Raw genomic sequence first — 24,308 nt, forward strand, 5'->3', positions numbered from 1 at the left:
CCGTGTGTACACTGTGTATATACTGTGTGTGTGACCGAGCAGCATGAAGGAGGCGGAGCCAGCGTGTGTGTGTGTGTGTGTGTATATACTATATACCATGTACTGTGTGCATATACTATATAGTGTATATATGGAAGAAGCTTTTTGCGAAACACGTGTTGGGGTATCTATTACCCTCAGGTTAATATCTATTTGTAGTTGTGTGTCTCCATCTGTGGGTCTACCACTTTGTGTGTTTATGATTGGCTTCTATGGCCGTTTTGGTCACCTCTTATAGGATTACAATCCTGTTGATATTATAGTCATGTTTTTTGGCTTCCTTTAACATCCGCTACATATTGCAGTATTGGGAATGAGGTTTTCACATGTTTAGCCCCTGGTGAGGAAAAAGTGCCTTTTTGTATGCATTGATTATATTTTTCCTTCACCTCCACATGTTTCTTTGGGGCTTATCTTCTCTTTTATAATTTTTTATATCCATTGCTTGAGATCTCATTCCCTTTATTAGGATTGCTGCTACTTGGGGAATTATTTCTGTGGCTTTACCATTCTGTGTGTTTATGACTGGCTTCTATAACCGTTTCGGTTACATCTTATAGGATTACAATCCTGTTGATATTATAGTCATGCTTTTTGGTTTCCCTTAATATCTGCCACGTATCGCAGTATTGGGAATAAGGTTCTCACATGTTCAGCCCCCAGCGAGGTAAAAGTGCCTTTTGGCATGAATTGATTATACATTCTTCTTTTATCTCCACATGTTCCTTTTGGGGCTTATCCTGTCCTCTATAAATCCTTTACAATTTTTGAGATCTTACTCCCTGTACTAGGATTGCTGCTATCTAGGGAATTAATGGATCTTGCCTTGTATCCTCAATAGGTTTCCCCTTTTTTTTAGCAAACCTGTGGATGTTTCCTATTTCCTCTAGGTCTCTTTACCTCGATACAAGCATTCTTTCCATCTAGCCAATATAATTGGTTTTTTCCTAGAAATATTTCACCATTGAAGATATTTTTCGCATGAATTTTTGATGTACCACTTTATATGGTCTTTTTGACACACTGCTACTGTGCATTTATGCCACTTATTGTCTTAAAATTCTGCTGATTACCTGAGGGTATTTGAATGTGTCCTCATCATTGTTTGTTCTTATATGTCTGTTTTTAATCAGTTTTCAATAAAAATATATTTTTTATCTGGCTTGTTCACTCACTTCTCTATAGGTTTTATTATTGAATGAGTGGAGCTACCATTTATATTTTGGTCATTTAATTGTTTTTCTTATATACTGTGTGTGTATATACTATAGACCAGTCATGGCGAACCTTTCACAGGCCGAGTGCCCAAACTGTAGCCCTAAACCCATTTTTTTTTCCGAAGTGCCAACCAATCCTATTATGTAAATAGATGATTTTAACCTTACCTTTGCCGTCTTCTCTTCAGCAGGGGGCATCACGCTCATACATGCTTACCACACATTGAAGCGGAGCCCTTTCCAGACACAGCAGTTGGATTGATGTTTCTGGAAAATATTGCAGCATATTAGACAGAGATTTTAGCATGGAATGCAATCAGATGTCACCCTGTGATCCACATCTACATTTCAAAGTCTGAACATCCTGAAATCCCATACAGATGTACGAGTTGCTCCCCCCCCCTTCATTGTGTAGTTCTGTCCACCTTCCTGGCCACTTTTTGGTAAACATGTCCCCCATCCTGATATATATTTCCTACATTCTGATATATTTGTCCCCATCATGGCCCCATCCTGGTAAATGTACCCCATCCCGGCATATTCCCCATCCTGGTAAATGTTCCCCATTCCTGGTAAATGTTCCCCATCCTGGTAAATGTTCCCCATCCTGGTAAATGTTCCCCATTCCTGGTAAATGTTCCCCATTCCTGGTAAATGTACCCCATCCTGGTAAATGTACCTCATCCAGGCATGTTCCCTTATCCTGGTAAATGTCCCCTTTCCTGGTAAACGTACCCCATCCTTGTAAATGTACCCCATCCTGATAAATGTCACCCTTCCTGCTAAATGTTCCACATCCTGGCATTTTTCCTCATCCTGGCATGTTCATGTACCCCATCCTGGCATGTTTCCCCCCCATCCTGGTAAATGTATCCCCCATCCTGGTAAATGTAACCCTTCCTGCTAAATGTACCCCATCCTGGCATGTTTACCCCCATCCTTGCAGCCATGTTCCCCCCATCCTTGCGTGTTTCACCCATCTTTGCATGTTTCTCTCCCTCTTTGCACGTTTCTCTCCATCCTTGCACATTTCCCCCATCCTTGCAGCCATGTTTGCCCCGTGCTCTCCATGTTTGCCCCCGTGCTCTGTTTGCCCCGTGCTCTCCATGGCTGCCCCTGTGCTCTCTTTGCCCCGTGCTCTCCATGTTTGCCCCGTGCTCTCTTTGCACTGTGCTCTCCATGTTTGCCCTGTGCTCTCTATGCCCCGTGCTCTCCATGTTTGCCCCTGTGCTTTGTTTGTTTGCCCCTGTGCTCTGTTTGCCCCGTGCTCTCCATGTTTGCCCTGTGCTCTCCATGGCTGCCCCCGTGCTCTGTTTGCCCCATGCTCTCCATGGCTGCCCCCATGCTCTGATGCCCCGTGCTCTCTATCGCTGCCTCCGTGCGCTGCCCCCGTGCTCTCCATGGCTGCCTGCGTGCTCTCCATGGCTGCCCCGTGCTCTCCATGGCTGCTCTCGTGCTCTCCATGTTTGCCCTGTGCTCTCCATGTTTGCCCCCGTGCTCTCCATGTTTGCCCCGTGCTGGCTCTGTGCCCGTGCTCCCATGTTTGCCCCGCGCTGGCTCTGTCCCCGTGCTCCATGTTTGCCCCGTGCTGGCTCTGTCCCCCGTGCTCCATGTTTGCCCCCCCCCGTGCTGGCTCTGTCCCCTATGCTCCCATGTTTGCCCCATGCTGGCTCTGTCCCCCGTGCTCCATGTTTGCCCCATGCTGGCTCTGTCCCCCGTGCTCCATGTTTGCCCCGTGCTGGCTCTGTCCCCCGTGCTCCATGTTTGCCCCGTGCTGGCTCTGTCCCCCGTGCTCCCATGTTTGCCCCATGCTAGCTCTATCCCCCGTGCTCCATGTTTGCCCCGTGCTGGCTCTGTCCCCCGTGCTCCCATATTTGCCCCGTGCTGGCTCTGTCCCCCGTGGTCCCATGTTTGCCCCGTGCTGGCTCTGTCCCCCGTGCTCCATGTTTACCCCATGCTGGCTCTGTCCCCCGTTCTCCATGTTTGCCCCGTGCTGGCTCTGTCCCCCCACACCTTGGCCGCACACAGCCTAAAAATAAAATAAAAAAAACCTCACCTTCCAGCACAGGTTCCCACTTGGCCACAAGACGCCGGCGCTGCTTTCTGACGCTCCTCCGTCTCCTAGGCAACAGGCGTGCAGCCCAGGAGAGGAGGAGTGAGAGGGAGGAGAAATGTCTCCTCTGCTAAACACCACTTTGTACTGTCGGCACGATCACACCGACAGTACAAAGTGTCTCAGTGTGGCGACAGCGCGCGTGCCAGCACAAAGGGCTCTGCGTGCCCTGTTTGCCACGTGTGCCATAGGTTCGCCATCACTGCTATAGACCATGTGTACACTGTGTATATATTATGTGTGTGACCAAGCAGCATGAAGGAGGCGGAGCCAGCGTGTGTATATACTATATAATATATATATATATATATATATATATATATATATATATATATATATATATATGTATATATATTATATATATATTTAATTCATTTATATAGCGCTGTTAATTCCACAGCGCTTTACATGCAATGGCAACACTGTCCCCATTGGGGCTCATAATCTAGGTTCCCTGTGAGTATGTTTTTGGAGTGTGGGAGGAAACCGGAGAACCTGGAGGAAACCCACACAAACACGGGGAGAACATACAAACTCCTTGCAGATAGTGTCCTTAGTGGGATTTTAACCCAGAACCCCAGCGCTGCAAGACTGCAGTGCTAACCACTGAGCCACAGTGCCGCCATGTGTACAGTGTTTATGACTGAGCAGCACGAGGGTGGCGGAGCCAGCTTGTGTATATACTATAAACCGTGTATTGTGTGTGTATATACTATATACTGTGTATGTGTATACTATATACCATGTGAATACTGTGTAAATACTGAGTTTGTGACAGAGCAGCATGATGGTGCAATGCTCTGCATGCACGACCATCCAAAATGCCCTGCCGCATGCTCACCCACAATGCTCTGCCACGCACGCATTATGCTCTGCCAGGCACGCACACACAATGCTCTGACATGCACGCTGACACAATGCTCTGCCACACGCACAAAATGCTCTGCCACACGCACGCACAAAATGCTCTGCCGCACGCACACACAATGCTCTGCCACGCACGCACAATGCACTGCCACGCACGCATAATGCTCTGCCACATGCACGCAGAAAATGCTCTGCCACATGCACGCAGAAAATGCTCTGCCACATGCACGCACAAAATGCTCTGCCACATGCACGCACAAAATGCTCTGCCACATGCACACACAATGCTCTGCCAGGCACGCACACACAATGCTCTGTCACGCACGCATAAAATGCTATGCCACACGCACGCACAAAATGCTCTGCCACACGCACGCACAAAATGCTCTGCCACACGCACGCACAAAATGCTCTGCCACACACACACACAAGATGCTCTGCCACACACACACACAAGATGCTCTGCCACACACACACACACACACAAGATGCTCTGCCACACACACACACACAAGATGCTCTGCCACACACACACACACACAAGATGCTCTGCCACACACACACACACACAAGATGCTCTGCCACACACACACACACACACACACACACACACACACACACACACACACACACACACACACACACACACACACACACACAGGCTGCGGCGTGGGAGGGAGGGGGGCCGTAAACTACTCACACAGGCCGACAGGTGACAGCCCATGGGGGAGAGCGTGGGGGTGTCATTGGAGACTAGCATCGGCGGCGGGGGGGAGGGGCGCCGGTACACTACTCCCACGGGCCAAACGGGTGACAGGGGGGAAAAGTTCAGCACACAGCATGACCTCTGTGAGCTGCAGAAAGATGGCGCTGATCTCCTCCCTCTGCTGTGATCTGGACAGCCCAGGGGGCGCATCCATTTCACAGCAGGGAGCTCTCCTGTAATAAGCCTAGGGGTTGGATTCCGACTATCAGAGTCTATGCACAGGGGCTACAATAAAGGAGTGCGTAACTGTCATTACACACACAGCAAATCCAGCATGGCAGCCCCCAGTGCCTCCAGTAAAATTAGAATAAAATAAAAACTAAATAAGCAGTGATTTTAATTTTGTATTAAAAATACTTGATATCGCAATCACTATTTTTAATACAAAAATAAAAAAACGCGACACCTTCCCTTTAAGGATATACTCCTAGAGTACTGTAAAAAACGTATACCCTCTGGTAATAAAATGTCCAGGAATAAAAAGAAACCACTATGGATAAATAAGACTGTACAAAGTATAATAAAACAAAAACAACGGGCTTTTAAAATCTTAAAGGCTGAGAATACAGAAATAGCATTTCAGAAGTATAAAGATAATAGGAAATGTAAAAAAAGAAATCAAGCAAGCAAAATTAGCTACTGAAACAAAAATCGTCAATGGCATTAAAATAAATCCCAAAATCTTTTATAAATACATTACTGCCAAAAGGAAAACAAAGGATAGTATCGGCCCCTTAAAATATAACAACAAGTTAGTTATATAGAGGACAAACAAAAGACTGAGATATTAAATAGGCATTTCTCATCTGTGTTCACATAACCAAAAATATACCCCTTAAAATGTCAACTTTATTCAAATTTACTTTAAAAATATCCAATAAACACAGTGAATTTATAGTGCAAAGAAAAAAGAGAGGAGGATAGAGAGCACACCCTAAAATAATACACCTCCCTCCTGTCCACTACCTAACGCGGAGGTCGGCACCCTAATAGTAGACACGATACGGCACCCCCACTCTCCGACGGCTATCCCTAAAATTCCCTACCTTGCCCTCACAAAGTTGTGAAAGAGTGATCAAAAATATATGGGCAAGGTATACAAAAATTATACTAGTAGATAAAATATTTCAGACACACGTATACATCATTCCACCTCACATAAGGAGGTTTTGGAGTATGCCTAAAACATGAATAGAGGGAGGGATCACAATAGTAATTAATCCCTCCTATCCTCTGCCTGGCCTGGGGGGCGGCACCCTAATAGTACATGATATGGTGCCCCCACTCTCGTGACTATCTCTAGGTTACCCTACTGCACCCTATAAGTAGAGAACAGGTGCCTATGCTATAAACAAGGTGCACAATAAATATATTCAACCAATAATTATGTTAAATTAATATAGCAAGGGTTAAGTAAAGTGCATAGCTACAGTCCTAGGCTGCTAAAAGATAAAGTGCATAAGCTAAATAAAGTGCATATGCTAAACAACGTGCAGAATAGTTTAGAGCAGCCTTTGGGTAAAGTGCTAATGCAAGATAAAAGTGCAAAAAAAAAAAACTTATTTCAGGCAACCAAGTTAATCAATGAGATAGTCAAAATAAACACTTATCGTGCAGAGACCATATATAAATTATATATATATCTATATATATAATTGCCTTATTCTGTCGGTCTGTCTGTCTATCTGTCTGTCTGTCTCCAAAATTCTGTCCTTACCGTGACAAGCGTCTCATTGGCCGCTCGCCTCGGCTCCGCCCCCCCCGCACGGATTGGCCGTTCGCCTTGCCTCGGCCTGGCCCCCCCGCACAGATTGGCCGCTCGCCCAGGCTCCGCCCCCCACACGGATTGGCCTCTCGCCCTGGCCCCCTGCACGCATTGGCAACTCGGCCACGCCCCGCCCCCCCTCACGCATTGCACGCTCGCTCTGGCCCCGCCCCCTGCACGCATTCCCCGAAACGACACGGAGCCCCGACTCCCAGGTGAGTGCTGTACCCCCGGGAGCCCACATCAGCGTACGCTGCCAACCCAGCCGACACATATCCTCGCATTGCTGGGGTTGCCGGCGTACGCTGGTGTGGACTCCCGTGCGAGCGGGGGGCGGGGTACGCTGGTGACCATGTAATATCGTGTAGCATGGTTACCAGCGTACACCGGCTCCCAGGTAGCGCATCAAGGTCCTGCAGCGGTGGAACACACACACATAAGAACACACACACACACACACACACACACACACACACACGCATCAGATCGCATCCACACACTCACAACATCCCGTGATATCGCTTGCTTCTCGGCGGCGATACTGTGCGTGCAGTGACATTCCAGGACCTGCCGGAGGATCACATGGCCAGAAGCATGTGGTATCTCCGGATGTTGTGAGTGTGAGCGCGTATGTGCGATATCGTCAGTGTGTGTGTGCGTGTATGCGATCGGATGTGTGTGTTGGCAGAAGGCAGAGGAGCACTGTGTGCAGCACAACTGCTGGGACCGCACACCGGAGGGCACAGGCAGAAGTGGGGTGTGAGTATATGCGATCAGATGTGTGCGTGTATACTGTCTGATGTGTGACTGTGGAACACGATGGGGGGTGCACAGCATGGGGGATGGAGCACGATGGGGGTGCACAGCATGGGGGATGGAGCACGATGGGGAGTGCGCAGCATAGGGGATGGAGCACGATGGGGGGTGCGCAGCATGGGGGGATGGAGCACGATGGGGAGTGCGCAGCATGGGGGATGGAGCACGATGGGGAGTGCGCAGCATGGGGGATGGAGCACGATGGGGAGTGCGCAGCATGGGGGATGGAGCATGATGGGGAGTGCGCAGCATGGGGATGGAGCACGTTTGGGAGTGCGCAGCATGGGGGATAGAGCACGATGGGGAGTGCGCAGCATGGGGGATGGAGCACGTTTGGGAGTGCGCAGCATGGGGGATGGAGCACGATGGGGGTGCACAGCATGGGGGATGGAGCACGATGGGGAGTGCGCAGCATAGGGGATGGAGCACGATGGTAGGTGCGCAGCATGAGGGATGGAGCACGATGGGAAATGCGCAGCATGGGGGATGGAGCACGATGGGGGGTGCGCAGCATGGGGGATGGAGCACAATGGGGGGTGCACAGCATGAGGGATGGAGCACAATGGGGCGTGCGCAGCATGGGTATGGAGCACGATGGGGGGTGCACACCTCCCCCACGCAACACACCAACAACACCGCTCTCACCCCCCGCCACACCCAGACAACACACAGAACATGTACAGCGCCCTACACAAACACTTGGTAACTACAAACAACAACATATATATATATATATATATATTATATATTATAACAAAAATCATACATTAACTACACACTACGTAAATTCTAGAATACCCGATGCTTAGAATCGGGCCACCTTCTAGTATATTATATACATATATATATATATATATATATATATATATATACTAGAAGGTGGCCCGATTCTACGCATCGGGTATTCTAGAATTTACGTATTGTGTAGTTCATGTATGATTTTTGTTATATATATATATATAGATGTTGTTGTGTGTAGTTACCAAGTGTTTGTGTAGGGCGCTGTACATGTTCTGAGTGTCGCGGGGGGTGAGAGCGGTGTTGTATGTGTGTTGCGTGTGTTGCGTTGTTTGTGGAGCGCTGTGTGTCTGTAGCGTTGTGTGTGTGTTGTGCGGTTTGTGTGTGTGTGGTGTGTTTTGGGGGGAGGTATGTTTTGAGCAATGTGTGTGTTGTGCAGTATGTGCGTATATTTGTGTGTGCAGCGTTGTCTGTGTGTGTGGGTGTCTGTGTAGGGCGTTGTTTGTGATTCCTAGTGTGTGTGTGTTGTGCAGTGCGCGTGTGTGTGTGTGTGTTGGGGGGAGGTGTGCACCTCCCATCGTGCTCCATCCCCCATGCTGCGCACCCCCCATCGTGCTGCATCCCCCATGCTGCGCACTCCCAAACGTGCTCCATCCGCCATGCTGCGCACTCCCAAACGTGGTCCATCCGCCATGCTGCGCACTCCCAAACGTGCTCCATCCGCCATACTGCGCACTCCCCATCGTGCTGCATCCCCCATGCTGTGCACTCCCAAACGTGCTCCATCCGCCATGCTGCGCACTCCCCATCGTGCTCTATCCGCCATGCTGCACACTCCCAAACGTGCTCCATCCGCCATGCTGCGCACTCCCAAACGTGCTCCATCCGCCATGCTGCGCACCCCCTATCATGCTCCATCCGCCATGCTCCGCACTCCCAAACGTGCTCCACCCGCCATGCTGCGCACTCCCAAACGTGCTCCATCCGCTATGCTGCGCACTCCCAAACGTGCTCCATCCGCCATGCTGCGCACTCCCAAACGTGGTCCATCCGCCATGCTGCGCACTCCCAAACGTGCTCCATCCGCCATGCTGCGCACTCCCAAACGTGCTCCATCCGCCATACTGCGCACTCCCCATCGTGCACCATCCGGCATGCTGCGCACTCCCAAACGTGCTCCATCCGCCATGCTGCGCACTCCCAAACGTGCTCCATCCGCCATGCTGCGCACTCCCAAACGTGCTCCATCCGCCATGCTGCGCACTCCCAAACGTGCTCCATCCGCCATGCTGCGCGCTCCCAAACGTGGTCCATCCGCCATGCTGCGCACTCCCAAACGTGCTCCATCCGCCATGCTGCGCACTCCGAAACGTGCTCCATCCGCCATACTGCGCACTCCCAAACGTGCTCCATCCGCCATACTGCGCACTCCCCATCGTGCACCATCCGGCATGCTGCGCACTCCCAAACGTGTTCCATCCGTCATGCTGCGCACTCCCAAACGTGCTCCATCCGTCATGCTGCGCACTCCCAAACGTGCTCCATCCGCCATGCTGCGCACTCCCAAACGTGCTCCATCCGCCATGCTGCGCACCCCCCATCATGCTCCATCCGCTTGGGAGTGCGCAGCATGCCGGATGGTGCACGATGGGGAGTGCGCAGTATGGCGGATGGAGCACGTTTGGGAGTGCGCAGTATGGCGGATGGAGCACGTTTGTTAGTGCGCAGCATGGCGGATGGACCACGTTTGGGAGTGCGCAGCATGGCGGATGGACCACGTTTGGGAGTGCGCAGCATGGCGGATGGACCACGTTTGGGAGTGCGCAGCATGGGGGATGCAGCACGATGGGGAGTGCGCAGTATGGCGGATGGAGCACGTTTGCTCAGCCTCTCTCCTTCCAGCCTCCCTCAGCATCAGCCTCCTCCTCCCAGCCTTCCCCAAGATCAGCCTCTCTGCTCCCAGCCTCCTCCAGCACGCCGTGCTCCTCTGCCGACACTCACCCACACCCGATCGCATCCACTCACCCACACAACCGATCGCATCCACTCACCCACACAACCGATCGCATCCACTCACACACACCCGATCGCATCCACTCACACACACCCGATCGCATCCACTCACACACACCCGATCGCATCCACTCACACACACCCGATCGCATCCACTCACACACACCCGATCGCATACACTCACACACACAGACACTGACGATATTGCACATACGCGCTGATACTCACAACATCCGGGGATATCACATGCTTCTGGCCATGTGATCCTCCGTCAGGTCCTGGAAGCTCACAGCACAATATCGCCGCCGAGAAGCAAGCGATATCCCAGGATGTTGTGAGTATTTGGATGCGATGTGATGTGTGTGTGTGAGTGAGTGTGATCTGATTTGTGTGTGTGTGTGTGCTGTTATGTGTGTGCTGTTATGTTATGTATGTTCCGCAGCTGCAGGACCTTGATGTGTGGATGCGATGTGATGTGTGTGTGAGGTGTGTGTGAGAGTGAGTGTGAGCCGGTGTACACTGGTAACTATGATACACATCGGGTAACTAAGGGACCTTAGTTACCCGATGTGTATAATGGTTACCAGCTTTCACGGCCTCCGTTAAGATCCCAGCATCGCAAGGTTATGTCTGGCGCTGCCGGGATCCTGACGGAGCCGGTGTAGAAGCAAGAGATATCCCAGGATGTTGTGATGTGTGGATGTGATGTGTGAGGTGTGTGTGAGAGTGAGTGTGATCTGATGTGTGTGTACTCACCTGGGAATCGGAGCCCCGTGTCAGTTGGGCCACAGCGAGCGTGCATTGCGTGAGGGGGGCGGGGCCTGCAGAGAGCCGGGGCGAGAGGCCAATCCGTGGGGGGGGGGGCGGGGCCATGGCGAGCCCAGCGGCCAATCAGCTTTGTGTCACCGTAAGGACACAATTTCGGAGCATGACAGACAGACAGACAGACAGACAGACAGACAGAATAAGGCAATTATATATATAGATATATATACACATACATATGGGTTCACATGGCAGCTTTTGTTTACACCATTTTTTTTTTTTCAGGAAATAGTTGAAGAGTCAACACGCACGGTGTTTTTGTTTTTAGGGTTAGTGGCCTTTGTCATGCAGCTCGTTCTAGCTGAGTTGTTTGTTTTCTCTTGTTATATCTGATGTTTTTCCCTATACGCTTTATCCACGGTCGTTGTGTTTTTTTAATGTTACTAAATAAAAAATGGCATTGAAAAAAAAAAAAGGTGTAAATAATGCAATGAAAAAGCAGGCTTTGTATTTTGCAGGTCCTGCAGTATACATTGTAATGTTGCATGTACGCCATTCATATACAGTACATAATGTAACGTTTTCATGTACACCACTTATATACAGGACACATTGTAACGTTTTCATGTACACCACTTATATACAGGACACATTGTAATGTTGCATGTACGCCCCTTATATACAGGACACATTGTAACGTTTTCATGTACGCCCCTTATATACAGGACACATTGTAACGTTTTCATGTACGCCACTTATATACAGGACACATTGTAACGTTTTCATGTACGCCACTTATATACAGGACACATTGTAATGTTTTCATGTATGCCACTTATATACAGGACACATTGTAACGTTTTCATGTACGCCACTTATATACAGGACACATTGTAACGTTTTCATGTACGCCACTTATATACAGGACACATTGTAACGTTTTCATGTACGCCACTTATATACAGGACACATTGTAATGTTGCATGTACGCCACTTATATACAGAACACTTGATTTTCATTTTTTATAATGTAAATTTTACTTCAACAGAAAGTGATATGCGATGTCGGCGGCTCCATCTGGGGTGTCTGCGTTCGGAGAGGAGCTGTTATTTAGCCTCCGCAGGCTGGCACCGAGCCGATGTTGGGCTGCAGCACCATGATGTCACTGTTTGCAGTCCTGATTAGGTTACTGGCTAATTGTGCAATATGATTGAGTAAGCATTCAGGAACAATGCTGGAATAACAGTGATCCGGCCTCTGCACACACTTCACACGCCAGTCACAGAGAGGCCATGTCTGCAAACAAATCAAACTAGAAAATGCACCCTCTCATACAAGGTCTGGCATGTGTCATGTGGAGTAATGTGCATAGAAAAAGAAGCAAATCAAGCAGATCTAATAAAAACAAAACACAAAAAGGGTAAGAGCACAAAACATCACCAACCTACACCCAGCCCCTCATCAATTGTTGATGACACCCATTGTTGTGACCATCACTTTTTTTCTATTCTCCCCATAGACTGGAAATAAAAATAAGGTTAAGTGCAAGTGGTCTTCAATAAACATTTCCTACTGTTAGGTTTTTACAGCTCTTAGGGTACAGTCACACTTTAGCGACACTCCAGCGATCCCACCAGCGATCTGACCTGGTCAGGATCGCTGCTGCGTCGCTACATGGTCGCTGGTGAGTTGTCAATCAGGCACATCTCACCAGCAACCAATGACCAGCCCCCAGCCAGCAGCGACGCGTGGAAGCGATGCTGCGCTTGGTAACTAAGGTAAATATCGGGTAACCAAGCGCTTGGTTACCCGATATTTACATTGGTTACCAGCGCACACCGCTTAGCGCTGGCTCCCTGCACTCCTAGCCAGAGTACACATCGGGTTAATAAGCCAACCGCTTTGCTTATTTACCAGATGTGTACTCTGGCTACGAGTGCAGGGAGCCGACACTGGCAGCCTGAGAGCAACGGACGCTAGTAACCAAGCTAAATATCGGGTAACTAAGCAAAGGTCTTCGCTTGGTTACCCGATATTTACCTTGGTTACAGCTTACCGCAGGCTGCCAGACGCTGGCTCCCTGCACATTCAGATCGTTGCTCTCTCGCTGCCAAACACAGCGATGTGTGCTTCACAGCAGGAGAGCAATGTCCAAAAAATGAACCAGCACGGTGTGTAACGAGCAGCGATCTCACAGCAGGGGCCAGATCGCTGCTCAGTGTCACACACAGCGAGATCGCTAATGAGGTCACTGGTGCGTCACAAAAACCGTGACTCAGCAGCGATCTCGCTAGCGATCTCACTATGTGAGAAGTACCCCTTATGCAGACAATGTGTCTTCATGGTAACGGAGAACAAACAATCTGTCGTATAAATCTGCAGTTTAAGGTACGTCCCCACAATCCGGATTAACAGCGTTTTGGACACTGCACTGTATAGTACAAGCACAGTAATCTTATGCCCACTATTGATCTTTGAGGCTGCTTTCACACTTCCGTCTTTTACCATCAGTCACAATCCGTCACTTTGAGAAAAAAACTGAATCCTGCAAAATAATTTGTAGGACGTTTTTTCCCATAGACTAGTATTAACGACGGATTGTGACTGTTGGCCCTGCGTTTCATCCGTCGTGGAATGACTGACAGCCGGGCGGAAGCAACGCAGAATGTAACTTTTTTGTGTGCGTCAAAAAAATAGACAGCAACGGATCCGTCAATGTCCGTCGTGTTTCATAATAGAAGCCTATAGGTGCTAGAATCCGTCTGAATCCATGAAATGACAGATTCCGGTGACTGATCCATCTGTTAGCAACCGAGCATGCTTAGATGTGCAAATTCTTTTCTGGTTACAAAAAAATCTCACACTCTCTCATCCCCCGGAATGGATTCATATAGTTTTACATAGCCGTTTAACGGGATCCGCCGCATCAGTTTTCACACTATCTGCGATGGATCCATCACATCAGTCACAAAACGGATTGTGACTGATGTGAAAAGACGGAAGTGTGAAAGTAGCCCAAGATGCACTGTTAACAGACATACGGCGCCGGTTTCTGAGCTGCAGCAGGTCAATTTATTCTTACAGAGCAGAACACAGCAAAATTACACTGCATCACTAGTCCTGATCGTGGGCACGGGCAGCGCGTTTTCCCGCCAAGGACGATAGTGTCTCCAGAAGAAAAAGTATGCCGTGTCCAGAATGCACGTACCCTAAGGGAATGTTCACACAACTTTAGACGTTTTTTTATTTTTCACAAACAATGCAGGTTATGGACAGAAAACAAGAGCGGTAATGAGGCTTGAAGGAGAGAGCACAGTCAAGGGTTACCGCGAGGCAGCAAGCTTGCGGGACTGGGGAGAGTGAGCAGCCATTGACTCAGATAAGTCTTTTGGGGAAGTTGAATAAGATGGTGGATAGATGATGATTTCCATTTTGCCCTTGTTAAGTTTCAGAAATCGAGAAGAGAAAAAGGATGAAATAGCAGACAGACATTGTCCCAGGCTGAAGGTGTAGGTGGAGGAGAGGAGGGATCCAAGACTGAACCTTGGGAGATACCAACAGACACCAGTTGTTAGTGATAGGTTGAAGAGATGAGTTAGGGTTGGGATGAAGAGTGTTGTGAGGTTGGAGATGAGGTGGGATGGGATTGGGTCAAGTGCATAGGTGGGGAAATGTGATTTGGAGAGTAGAGAGGAAAGTTTTTCTTCAGTAATGGTTGAGAAGCTGGTCTTGGAGGAAGAGGGCTGAATATTTTGGAGGGGCTGTGGGGACTGTAGAGCAAAGCCATCTCTGATATTGACAATTTTTTGCTTGAAGAATGTGGCAAAGTCTTCAGCTGATATGATAGGAGAGGGAAAAAGAACCGGGGTATGAAGGACAGAATTAAAAAGGTGTTGAATAGCTGTTTAGGGTTGTTGGACAGGGAGGATATGAGAGATGAGAAGTAAGTTTGTTTTGCAGCAGTGAATTTGGACTTGAAAGTGGTGAGGGTCTGTTTGTATGCGATGAAGTGCTCATAGGAATGGGATCAGTAATCCTGGAAGCCCGTCTCAGTTCTTTAGTTAGGCTGGTGTGTCAGGGTTGCCTGTTGATTGTAGTTTAAACCAAAATCTGCACAAAGTGCTGTATAAGGGTGTAGGCAACAAGATTAGTTTTGATAAAGCAACCCAACGTAACAGTAAAGTTCTCTAAGAAGCATATTCTGCAAAACACGTGTCAGGCTATTTAGATTAAAATACAAAATGTAAAGTGAATGAACAAAATAGAAATCTAAATAAAATTCAATCAACAGATTGCACACATATATCAGATCGCACACCCAAACACATTAGATCGCTCACACAATCGCACATCAGATATCTCACATAATCACACATCAGATCGCTCACCCACAAACATCAGATCTCACACCCGCACCCATAAGATCACACATACACACACACTCACTACATCCAGCGATACCGATTTCTTCTGGCCGGCAGGATCCTGAAACGCAGTGCTGTGGAGCCCAAGGACCTGCGGCTGCAGAAGGAATGCTTACAGGGCCTGCGATGATTAACTTCCTCTCATCTTTCCTTGCGGCCGGAGTCATTCTGTACCACCGGATGTGGTGAGTGACTAGTGAGTGTGTGTGTGTGTGTGTGTGTGTGTGTGTGTGTGTGTGTGTGTGTGTGTGTGTGTGTGTGTGTGCGCGCGCGCGCAATGTGATTGGTGATTGTGTGTGTGATCTGGTGTGTGTGATCTGATGTGTGTGTATGAGTGTGTTTGTGCAATCTGATGTATGTGAGTGTGTTGGCCAGAAGCAAGAGGGGACGTTGTAAAGCATACCTGCTGTGTGGGGCCTCCGGAGATCACAGGGAGAACCTGGGGGAGCAACACAGACGTCCGGGGTCTGGTAAGTATGAGTCTCCTGGGAAGTAGGGGGGGGTTGCTTTTTGGGGGTATTAACCTACCTTCCCCAAGAATAAGACCTACTCCAAAAATAAGCCCTAGCGCTTTTTTGGGGGCAAAAAAAAAGTATAAGACAGTGTCTTATTTTTGGAAAAACACAGTATACGGTTTTTGAATGAACTTAGCAAGGAGGCTGTTCCAAACATCTTGAACTAAATCACAGATCTTCTGTGTATGAGGCTTGTGCAAATCCTCCTGTTTCTTCATGTAATCTCAGACAGATTGAACGATGTTGAGATCAGGGCTTTGTGTGGTCACTTTATTACTTCCCTCTACCAACCTACCTAAATCTGAAATTGCTATCTCAATGTGTAGTTCAACCATGCTCACTGTCCTGGGATAATATATTTCATTCATATCTTTCATTCTTTCCCTATATCTGATCACTCGATTGCTCAGGTCATCTGCATTTCAAAAACTTCTCTAGAATTCGACCTTTCCTTAGGGTAGCGGCTCACTAAACGACGTACTAGCGATTCCGACCACGATATGACCTGGTAAGGATAGCTGGTGCGTCACTACATGGTCTCTGGTGAGCTGTTAAACAGTCAGATCTCACCAGTGACCAGCCACCAGTGACTCTGCACTTGGTAACCAGGGTAGATATCGGGTAACTAAGCAAAGCGTTTTGCTTAGTAACCCGATGTGTACCCTAGCTACGTATACAAGGAGCTAGCGCTAAGCGGTGTATGCTGGTAACCAGGGTAAATATCGGGTAACCAAGCAAAGCGCTTTGCTTAGTTACCCGATATTTACCCTGGTTACCAGCGTATGCTGCTTACACAGAGTCGGTGCTCGTTGGTCTCCCGCCGTCAAACATGCCAATGTGTGCTGCACAGCGGGAGACCAACGAGCAAAAAATGAACCAGAACAGTGTGTAAAGAGCAGCGATTTCACAGCAGGGGCCAAGTCGCTGCTTAGTGTCACACACAGCGAGATCACTGATGAGGTCACTGGTACGTCACAAAACCTGTGACTCAGCAGCGATTTCGCTATGTGAGAAGTACCCCTTACCCTTGACTCTGTAAGAACTCTTCCTGTTGCTCTGACTCATTCTCACCTGAACTATTGCAACTCTTTACTAATTTGTCTCCTGCTTACTCAACTCCACCCCTCAATCCAGTCTGAATGCAGAGGTAATGATCACATTTCTATCTAACTGCACTTTTTTATTAGTATTAATGCATTTTTATACCAATCATTGAATAAAGCTTCTATTTTTGTAGATGAACCATTGTTCTTTCCATTTACACAATGCGTCTGTAGGAGTCAGAGTAGGTTTGCTGATAAAGCCACCTACCATAGCAATAAAATTCTCAGAGAATGGAGAACTTCTTAAAGAACAACAGATGACAGATTTGGAACTCAGACAAAAATGAAAAGTCTGGAGTGACTGCATGAGCGACACTGTCAGGGAACCATATCCACGATAACAAAGGTCTCCCGAGAGGCCCAGGCAAGGTTTCTTCTACTGAGCTCCCAAAAGCATTTCTTTGCTGCCGCTACCTGAGCAGAATACATTATATGCTGTTACAAAGTAAAATTTACAACATAATATCTGAGAGAATTGCAGCAGTGAATTCAGCACCGAAGCTCGAGAACAGCTCAAACGCACAGGACAACAACAGCGCTGCAAGAAGCAGGAAAATCAACCCTCTGCCTAAAGTGGCTGAATAAAATCAAGCAATGTCACGGGGAGACAGTGGTAGGATCAGGTGGGGAAGATCTTGGGAAAAATCAAGATTTATTGAAGGATAATGCTTTATAGTTTTAAGCTTGAAAGACGGCCCATCAAAGTCAACCTATGAGTAGTGATGAGTGAGCACCACCATAATGGGGTGCTCGGTACGAGAAGTTAGACGCTTGGATGGCTGTGATTCGAGTGCTCGAGTATAATGAAAGTCAATGGGGAACTCCAGCTTTTTTCTGTGAAACCTTCCAGAAAAATGCTTGAGCCCCCCATTGATTCCATTATACACAGATGCTCGAGTTGCGCCCATCTAAGCATCCAACTGCTCTTAACGAGTACCGAGCACCCCATTACGGTAGTGCACGCTCATCACTTCTTATAACTTAATGTGCCAATCCACTGGAAGGCAAAACACACATTGGGTACATCCTAATTGCTCCATAATCAAGGAATAACTTTTCCCCAACTCCACACATGGTTTTTACAAAAACGATGGAGTATTTTGTGTGCACCCAATATATTATGTCATTAAAGGGATTAGCTCACCATAACAATTGCTAATTACTTAGGATCTAACTGTTGGGACCCTTCACTCCATTCACAGTCTACGGGACTGTCGGACATAGCTGAATGCCATCAGTCACCAAGACCATTCTTTTTATACCACTCTGTACAACTAATGGAACAAGTAAGAAAAAGAAGATACTTTTTTGAAATTAAATGCATGTAACAGAAATATTCCCCACCTTATAAAGTGATAGCATACCAATAAGATATGTCGTCCCCCTAGGGTCTCCTCATCATTCATGTGAATGACGATTCAGCCTTGTGTCCCCATTACAGTTTATGAAGAGTGGGGTGGACGCTTTTTCGAAATATAAAAGGGATTATCCACTACTTTGACATTGATGGCCTATCCTTAGCATAAGTCATCAATGTCTGAGTGGCCGGGGTCTGACGCCACACCCCCGCCGATCAGCGGTTCTTGTCACGACGGCCAAAAATGCTCTGTTCCAGCACTGCTCAGTCTCATGATAGAGGTCGCGGGCAGGTACTGCACATCCACTCTCCATTCTAATCAATAGAGGTGGATGTGCAGTACCCTGCTGCAGACACTATCAGAAGCAGGAGCAGCACCGAAACTGAGCATATCCGGCAGCCGGGACCAAGAACAGCTGATTGGTTGGTGTGCGGGGTGTCGGAACCCGGCTGATCAGACATTGATGACCTATGCTAAGGATAGGCCATCAATGCCAAAGTAGTGGACAACTCCTTTAAAAAAGCAAAATGTTTGATCATTTCTGTGGCCAACTAATCTTCAGGATCGGTGAGGGTCCTTGTAATACGCTGTCACTTTGTAAGATGGGAAACCCACCTTTGGGAACTATATTTAGGTTTTTTAAAAAAAACATTGCTCCAATTGTATGACAGTGTGAATAATTGATCCTAAATGGTCTGTCAGGGAGATTTGGACAAGGTTCTCACATAGCCCTTATCTCACTCCCGACAGAGCACAGATAGGATACAGTGTGACAAAAAGTAAAGGCCCAGTCACACACAACGACTTACCAGCGATCCCGAAAACGATGCGACCTGATAGGGATCGCTGGTAAGTCTCTGGGAGGTCGCTGTTGAGATGTCACACAGTCAGATCTTACCAACGATGCAGGAATAATACAGGTCGCAGTAGCGACCTGTATAACGATCTCAGCAGTCACTGTGACCCTGTCACACAGTGTCAAACACAGCAATGTGTCCTGCCCAGCAGGACATCGCCTTTGAAGAAAATGGCCTGGACCATTCAGCAACGACTAGCGATCTCACAGCAGGGGCCTGATCGCTGGTAGATGTCACACATAACGAGATCGCTAATGGGATCGCTACTGCGTCACAGAAACCGTGACTCAGCTGCGATCTCGCTAGCGATCTCGTTATGTGTGACGGTACCTTAAGGGGCAACATGCTGGAGGCCAAATGGCCACTGGAGAGGAACAAGGCTCCAGAAAGTAGTCTGAAAAGAATGAATCTACTAACTCCGGGGTTAGCACGGCAGCGCTGGGCTCCTGGGTTCAAATCCCACCAAGGACAACATCTGTAAGGAGTTTGTATGTTCTCCCCATGCGTGGGGGTTTGCTCCAAAAACATACTATTAGGGAATGGAGATTGAGAGCCTCAATGTGGACAGTGATGGTGAGGTCTACAGAATATAAGCCAGCATAATAAATATAACTCTTATTATAATTCTCAAAGTTATAGCTCGTAAACTTAGTCTGGACTGAATGGACATATTTGCTGCTTCTATTTCACCGCGGCATTTAAATCCAGAAGGCAACAAAATACCCATCATGTTACATTACACGACAACAAGTATAAAGTCCATCTCCAGCCAAATACAGAAACCGAATAGCCAAAAGTAAAGAAATGTTTATTACTTACAACATCTTCTATGATCTCCTTGATAGCAGCCACGGCTAAAATGAAAAGCAGAGGGACCAGGGTTGTATATCGCCCAGTGGGAGACACGTCGGGAATTTGCTAAAAAGACACAAAGAAGACAAAGTGATGCGGCAATACTTGGAATATATTCCATTTAATCCTTTATCATATTTTGCTAAATTTTCATTTTATTTTAGACTCAATGAAAATACACAAATGTTGAACAGAACATGCAAAAAATAGATGAAAAAAAAAAAACCTATGGAAGGATTTGATGTCGAGAAGCCCAGATTCCCCTTACAGGCAATATATAACAGAAGGTGGTGAGCATCAGCAGATAGAAAAAAAGGTGCTATAAAGAGGTATGTGCCTGTAAAGAAGCCCACCTCAAGTGCAATCCAATAAGCTACCCATCCACAATACATCAGGACCCCTCAAACAATTAAACCCCACATATGCAGATGAATTCGATAAGCCAAACTAATTTAATATGTCAATATGTTGATGACCCGTGCACAAGATGGATGATTGATAACAGATGGTTATGGGTCCACCACCCAGCACCCCACCAATCAAATGTTACAAGCTTCGGCTTGGTGTATAAACACATGGAATGGAGCTTGGAAAGGCTGGTTGGTGGGGTGCCGGGTGTAAGACCCCCAAAGTGTGTGAATGTCCTTGAAGTGTAAATGTGCATGTCTGTGTCACGGCTATGGTGACACGATGCTACAATACTCCTCATTACAACAGAGAACTGGCGCCTGCGCACCAAGCACAGCATCATATCAACCAGCTTAAAATCAGCGGGTAAGGAGAGGCGAGGGACGCCTACCTAGTCCTAGTTGGATCATGCTTACCCCAGGAGGCATCCCTATAAGATATAGGGCGTTCAGCTGGCTCAAAAATAGTAACGGCAATCCCCAGGACTGTGTGCTGAGACATCAACAGCAGCCGGCCGAGACATATCTATAAACTTTGAAAAGTATGTAGTTTAAAAATAATCCGTCAGCAGGTTTTTGATCCCTCATCTGAGAGTGTAAAGAAACAGACCCTGATTTTAGCGATGTGTCACTTAGTTGCAGCAGTTTTTGACAGTTTTTAGACGTACCAAAACTCAGAAAGCTAACCCCGCCCACACCACAGCTCTCTGTGTACATTATCTACTGATCGTGAGCTGCTTCTCATAGGAGGCTGTGTGGTTAGTCTCGCAGGCTCCTGAGCTCTAGTCAGGGCAGTTAACGAGCAATAAATTGTTCAGTGTAAGTAAACAGAACACAACCTGATAAGTGACACATTGCTGAATTAAGGGGTACTTCTCACATAGCGAGATCGCTGCGGAGTCACGGTTTTTGTGACGCACCAGTGACCTCATTAGAGATCTCGCTGTGTGTGACCCTAAGCAGCGATCTGGCCCCTGCTGTGAGATCGCTGCTCGTTACACACAGTGCTGGTTCATTTTTTGGACGTTGCTCTCCCGCTGTGAAGCACACATCGCTGTGTGTGACAGTGTGGGAGCAACGATCTGAATGTGCAGGGAGCAGGGAGCCGGCTTCTGGCAGCCTGCGGTAAGCTGTAACCAAGGTAAATATCGAGTAACCAAAAGGAAGCCCTTTCTTGGTTACCCGATATTTACCTTGGTTACTAGCGTCCGCCGCTCTCAGGCTCCCAGTGCCAGCTCCCTGCACACGTAGCCAGAGTACAGATCGGGTAAATAAGCACAGCGGTTTGCTTATTAACCCGATGTGTACTCTGATTAGGAGAGCAGGGAGCCAGCGCTAAGCGGTGTGCGCTGGTAACAAAGGTAAATATCGGGTAATCAAGCGCTTGGTTACCCGATATTTACCTTAGTTACCAAGTGCAGCATCACTTCCACGCGTCGCTGCTGGCTGGGGGCTGGTCACCGGTCGCTGGTGAGATCTGCCTGATTGACAGCTCACCAGTGACCATGTAGCGACGCATCAGCGATCCTGACCAGGTCATATCGCTGGTGGGATCGCTGGAGTGTCACTAAAGTGTCACAGTACCCTTAGTCTTTTAACCCCTAAATCATGCAGCTCTCAGATTACATAAAAAAAAAACCTGCTGATTGACTCCTTTGAAATGCTTAATGTTGGAAAATGGTAACGTTATAAGCCCCCACAATGATGTGAACAGCATGAAGGCATAAAAAACAGCCACAAGAACTACCCCGTAACATCGGGCATATTCATGTAATGCCAAAATTATTTTACAAAAATCTGCATATAATAAAACTATGTAAAATCTGGGCAATAAATGGCCTAATAGGACACGATCGTAATTCTGGGAAGTAAATGACTTAGTCTAAGAAAGACTAAACCGTACCATAAAGGGGTGATGACACCTGTCATGACACCCACTGTCTAGGGGCTGATTAATATTGGCCTATCACTGTGCATGTTTAATGGTGGGTGGATAAAAATTGGTCGGAGGGGGGAATTGGGGGCACTTATTAAACTAATTTATTATGTGCTTAATATACGGTTTGCCCTTCACTCAGAAGAAGAGGTTGGTGGCTTGGTTGGAAAAAAAGGGCCTTTCTTACAATGCTACACGTGACAAATTATGACAAAATGAACCCAAAATAACCGTGAGCAACTTTGATTAGTTTGACCGATAGTCGGAGATTAACACTGTCCAAATATTAGACAGGATTAATAACCCGTCCAGAATTGGATGTTTCTCCGACACTGAACATTTCTGCTGTCGCTTCCAGTCGCATGACAGCCCGGGCTGTGATCCTCTGCCGTCAGCGGGACCCGTTACTCAGGCTCAATGTCCATTATGGTCACAATTTCTAGGAGTGGAGGAGGCATCTCCAGCGCCTGCGGCAGCAGATCCTGGAAGTGCATTATTAATGCTCTATGTAATCAGGTAAAATGTCATCTCTCGCTTCACAAAAATAATGCCTGTGTTATACCTGTGTGCCGCCAGGACATTATCACATTCCATTAGTACATGCAGATATTCCCATCCTACATCTTCATTAGAGAGGATCCACCATGGAGACAGTCCTCCTTACTTAGGAGAAGCATCACTCAACAGTCAGACAGTAAAGGGCTTCTACCCTTTCATGGAATCTTAGTCCTCAGGGGCAGTATAAATATAAACTGCGCTTTCCTGACCCTCGCGAGTCTCCTCCGCTGCCCTCAGTGTCCAGTGTTTGCTGAGGCGCTGACGTTATGTCAAGAGTGCGACCACCAATCGGTGAGCTCAGCAGCTCTGAGCAGGGCGGTCCGTCCACACGGGCAGAGCTGCCGAGCTCACCGATTGGCTGCAGTGCTGTCAGCGGGATGTCAGTGCCAAAGAGGCCGAACCAATCACTGGACCCAGGGAGGGTGAATAAAGGGCGGTCTGTTTTGTTTTTTTATATAATAAATTGCACCTGTGAACCAAGATTTTATGAAATGGGACAAACCCTTTAACGCCTGTCTGGTAGCATGGGATTGATCAATGAGACCCCATGCAGATTGGTACCACTAGTGATTTTTTTTTTTTTATTACATGGTACCAGACAAGGGTTAAAAAGTGTGAGCTGTATGTAAAACGCGATGGTGGCATTTATTATTATGAATGCAACAAGCATTTTTAATTATCATAAATGCCCGAACAATATTACTGTACAAAAAAAAAAAAAGAGGGTGGTGGTTCTTTTGGTGTGGAGTACGAGATCTGTGATTGCTTGTCAATATAAAAGTTGCAAAAGAGGTCACAAGATGTAGTCAGTGCATAGCTGCCTTAAACACTTGGTGCAAATACATTGATGTTGCAGCCCTTAACATGTATAAAAAGTAGCAATTTGTGATGGTCTCCTGCTCTTATAAAATTGAGAAGTGTACAAAATTACCAGACAAAAAGTCACAATTTCAGTAAATAATAAATTGCATTGACCTGTCGCATTGATTTCAGGCTGTAATCTAAAATTAAGAGGTATACTACAGTGCTTAAAAACGCCGGGATGGTGTAATTTGCACCAAATGTATCGTTAAAAGGAATCGGTCCACAGATTTGTGCTACCTAATATGAGAGGACTATATTGTAGAGACAGATCCTTATTCCAGGGATGTGTCACTTACTGGCCTGCTTGCTGTAGTGTTGATAGTCTACTGCTGAT

At 47.4% G+C, this 24,308-nt stretch overlaps 1 protein-coding gene across 5 annotated transcripts in view; it reads right to left on the bottom strand.

The window, feature by feature from the left end:
• The window catches only part of ATP8A1 (ATPase phospholipid transporting 8A1), a 324,895-nt gene that overhangs the window by 236,627 nt on the left and 63,960 nt on the right, over nt 1-24,308 (bottom strand). For all 5 annotated transcript variants that reach the window (XM_075347005.1, XM_075347007.1, XM_075347004.1 and 2 more), the window contains exon 5: nt 20,177-20,275. In XM_075347005.1, the coding sequence (XP_075203120.1) occupies nt 20,177-20,275 (99 nt within the window). The remainder of the gene's footprint in view (nt 1-20,176; nt 20,276-24,308) is intronic.

The sequence above is a fragment of the Anomaloglossus baeobatrachus genome, chromosome 1, assembly GCF_048569485.1.
Source record: "Anomaloglossus baeobatrachus isolate aAnoBae1 chromosome 1, aAnoBae1.hap1, whole genome shotgun sequence".
In the NCBI taxonomy this organism is placed as follows: domain Eukaryota; kingdom Metazoa; phylum Chordata; class Amphibia; order Anura; family Aromobatidae; genus Anomaloglossus; species Anomaloglossus baeobatrachus.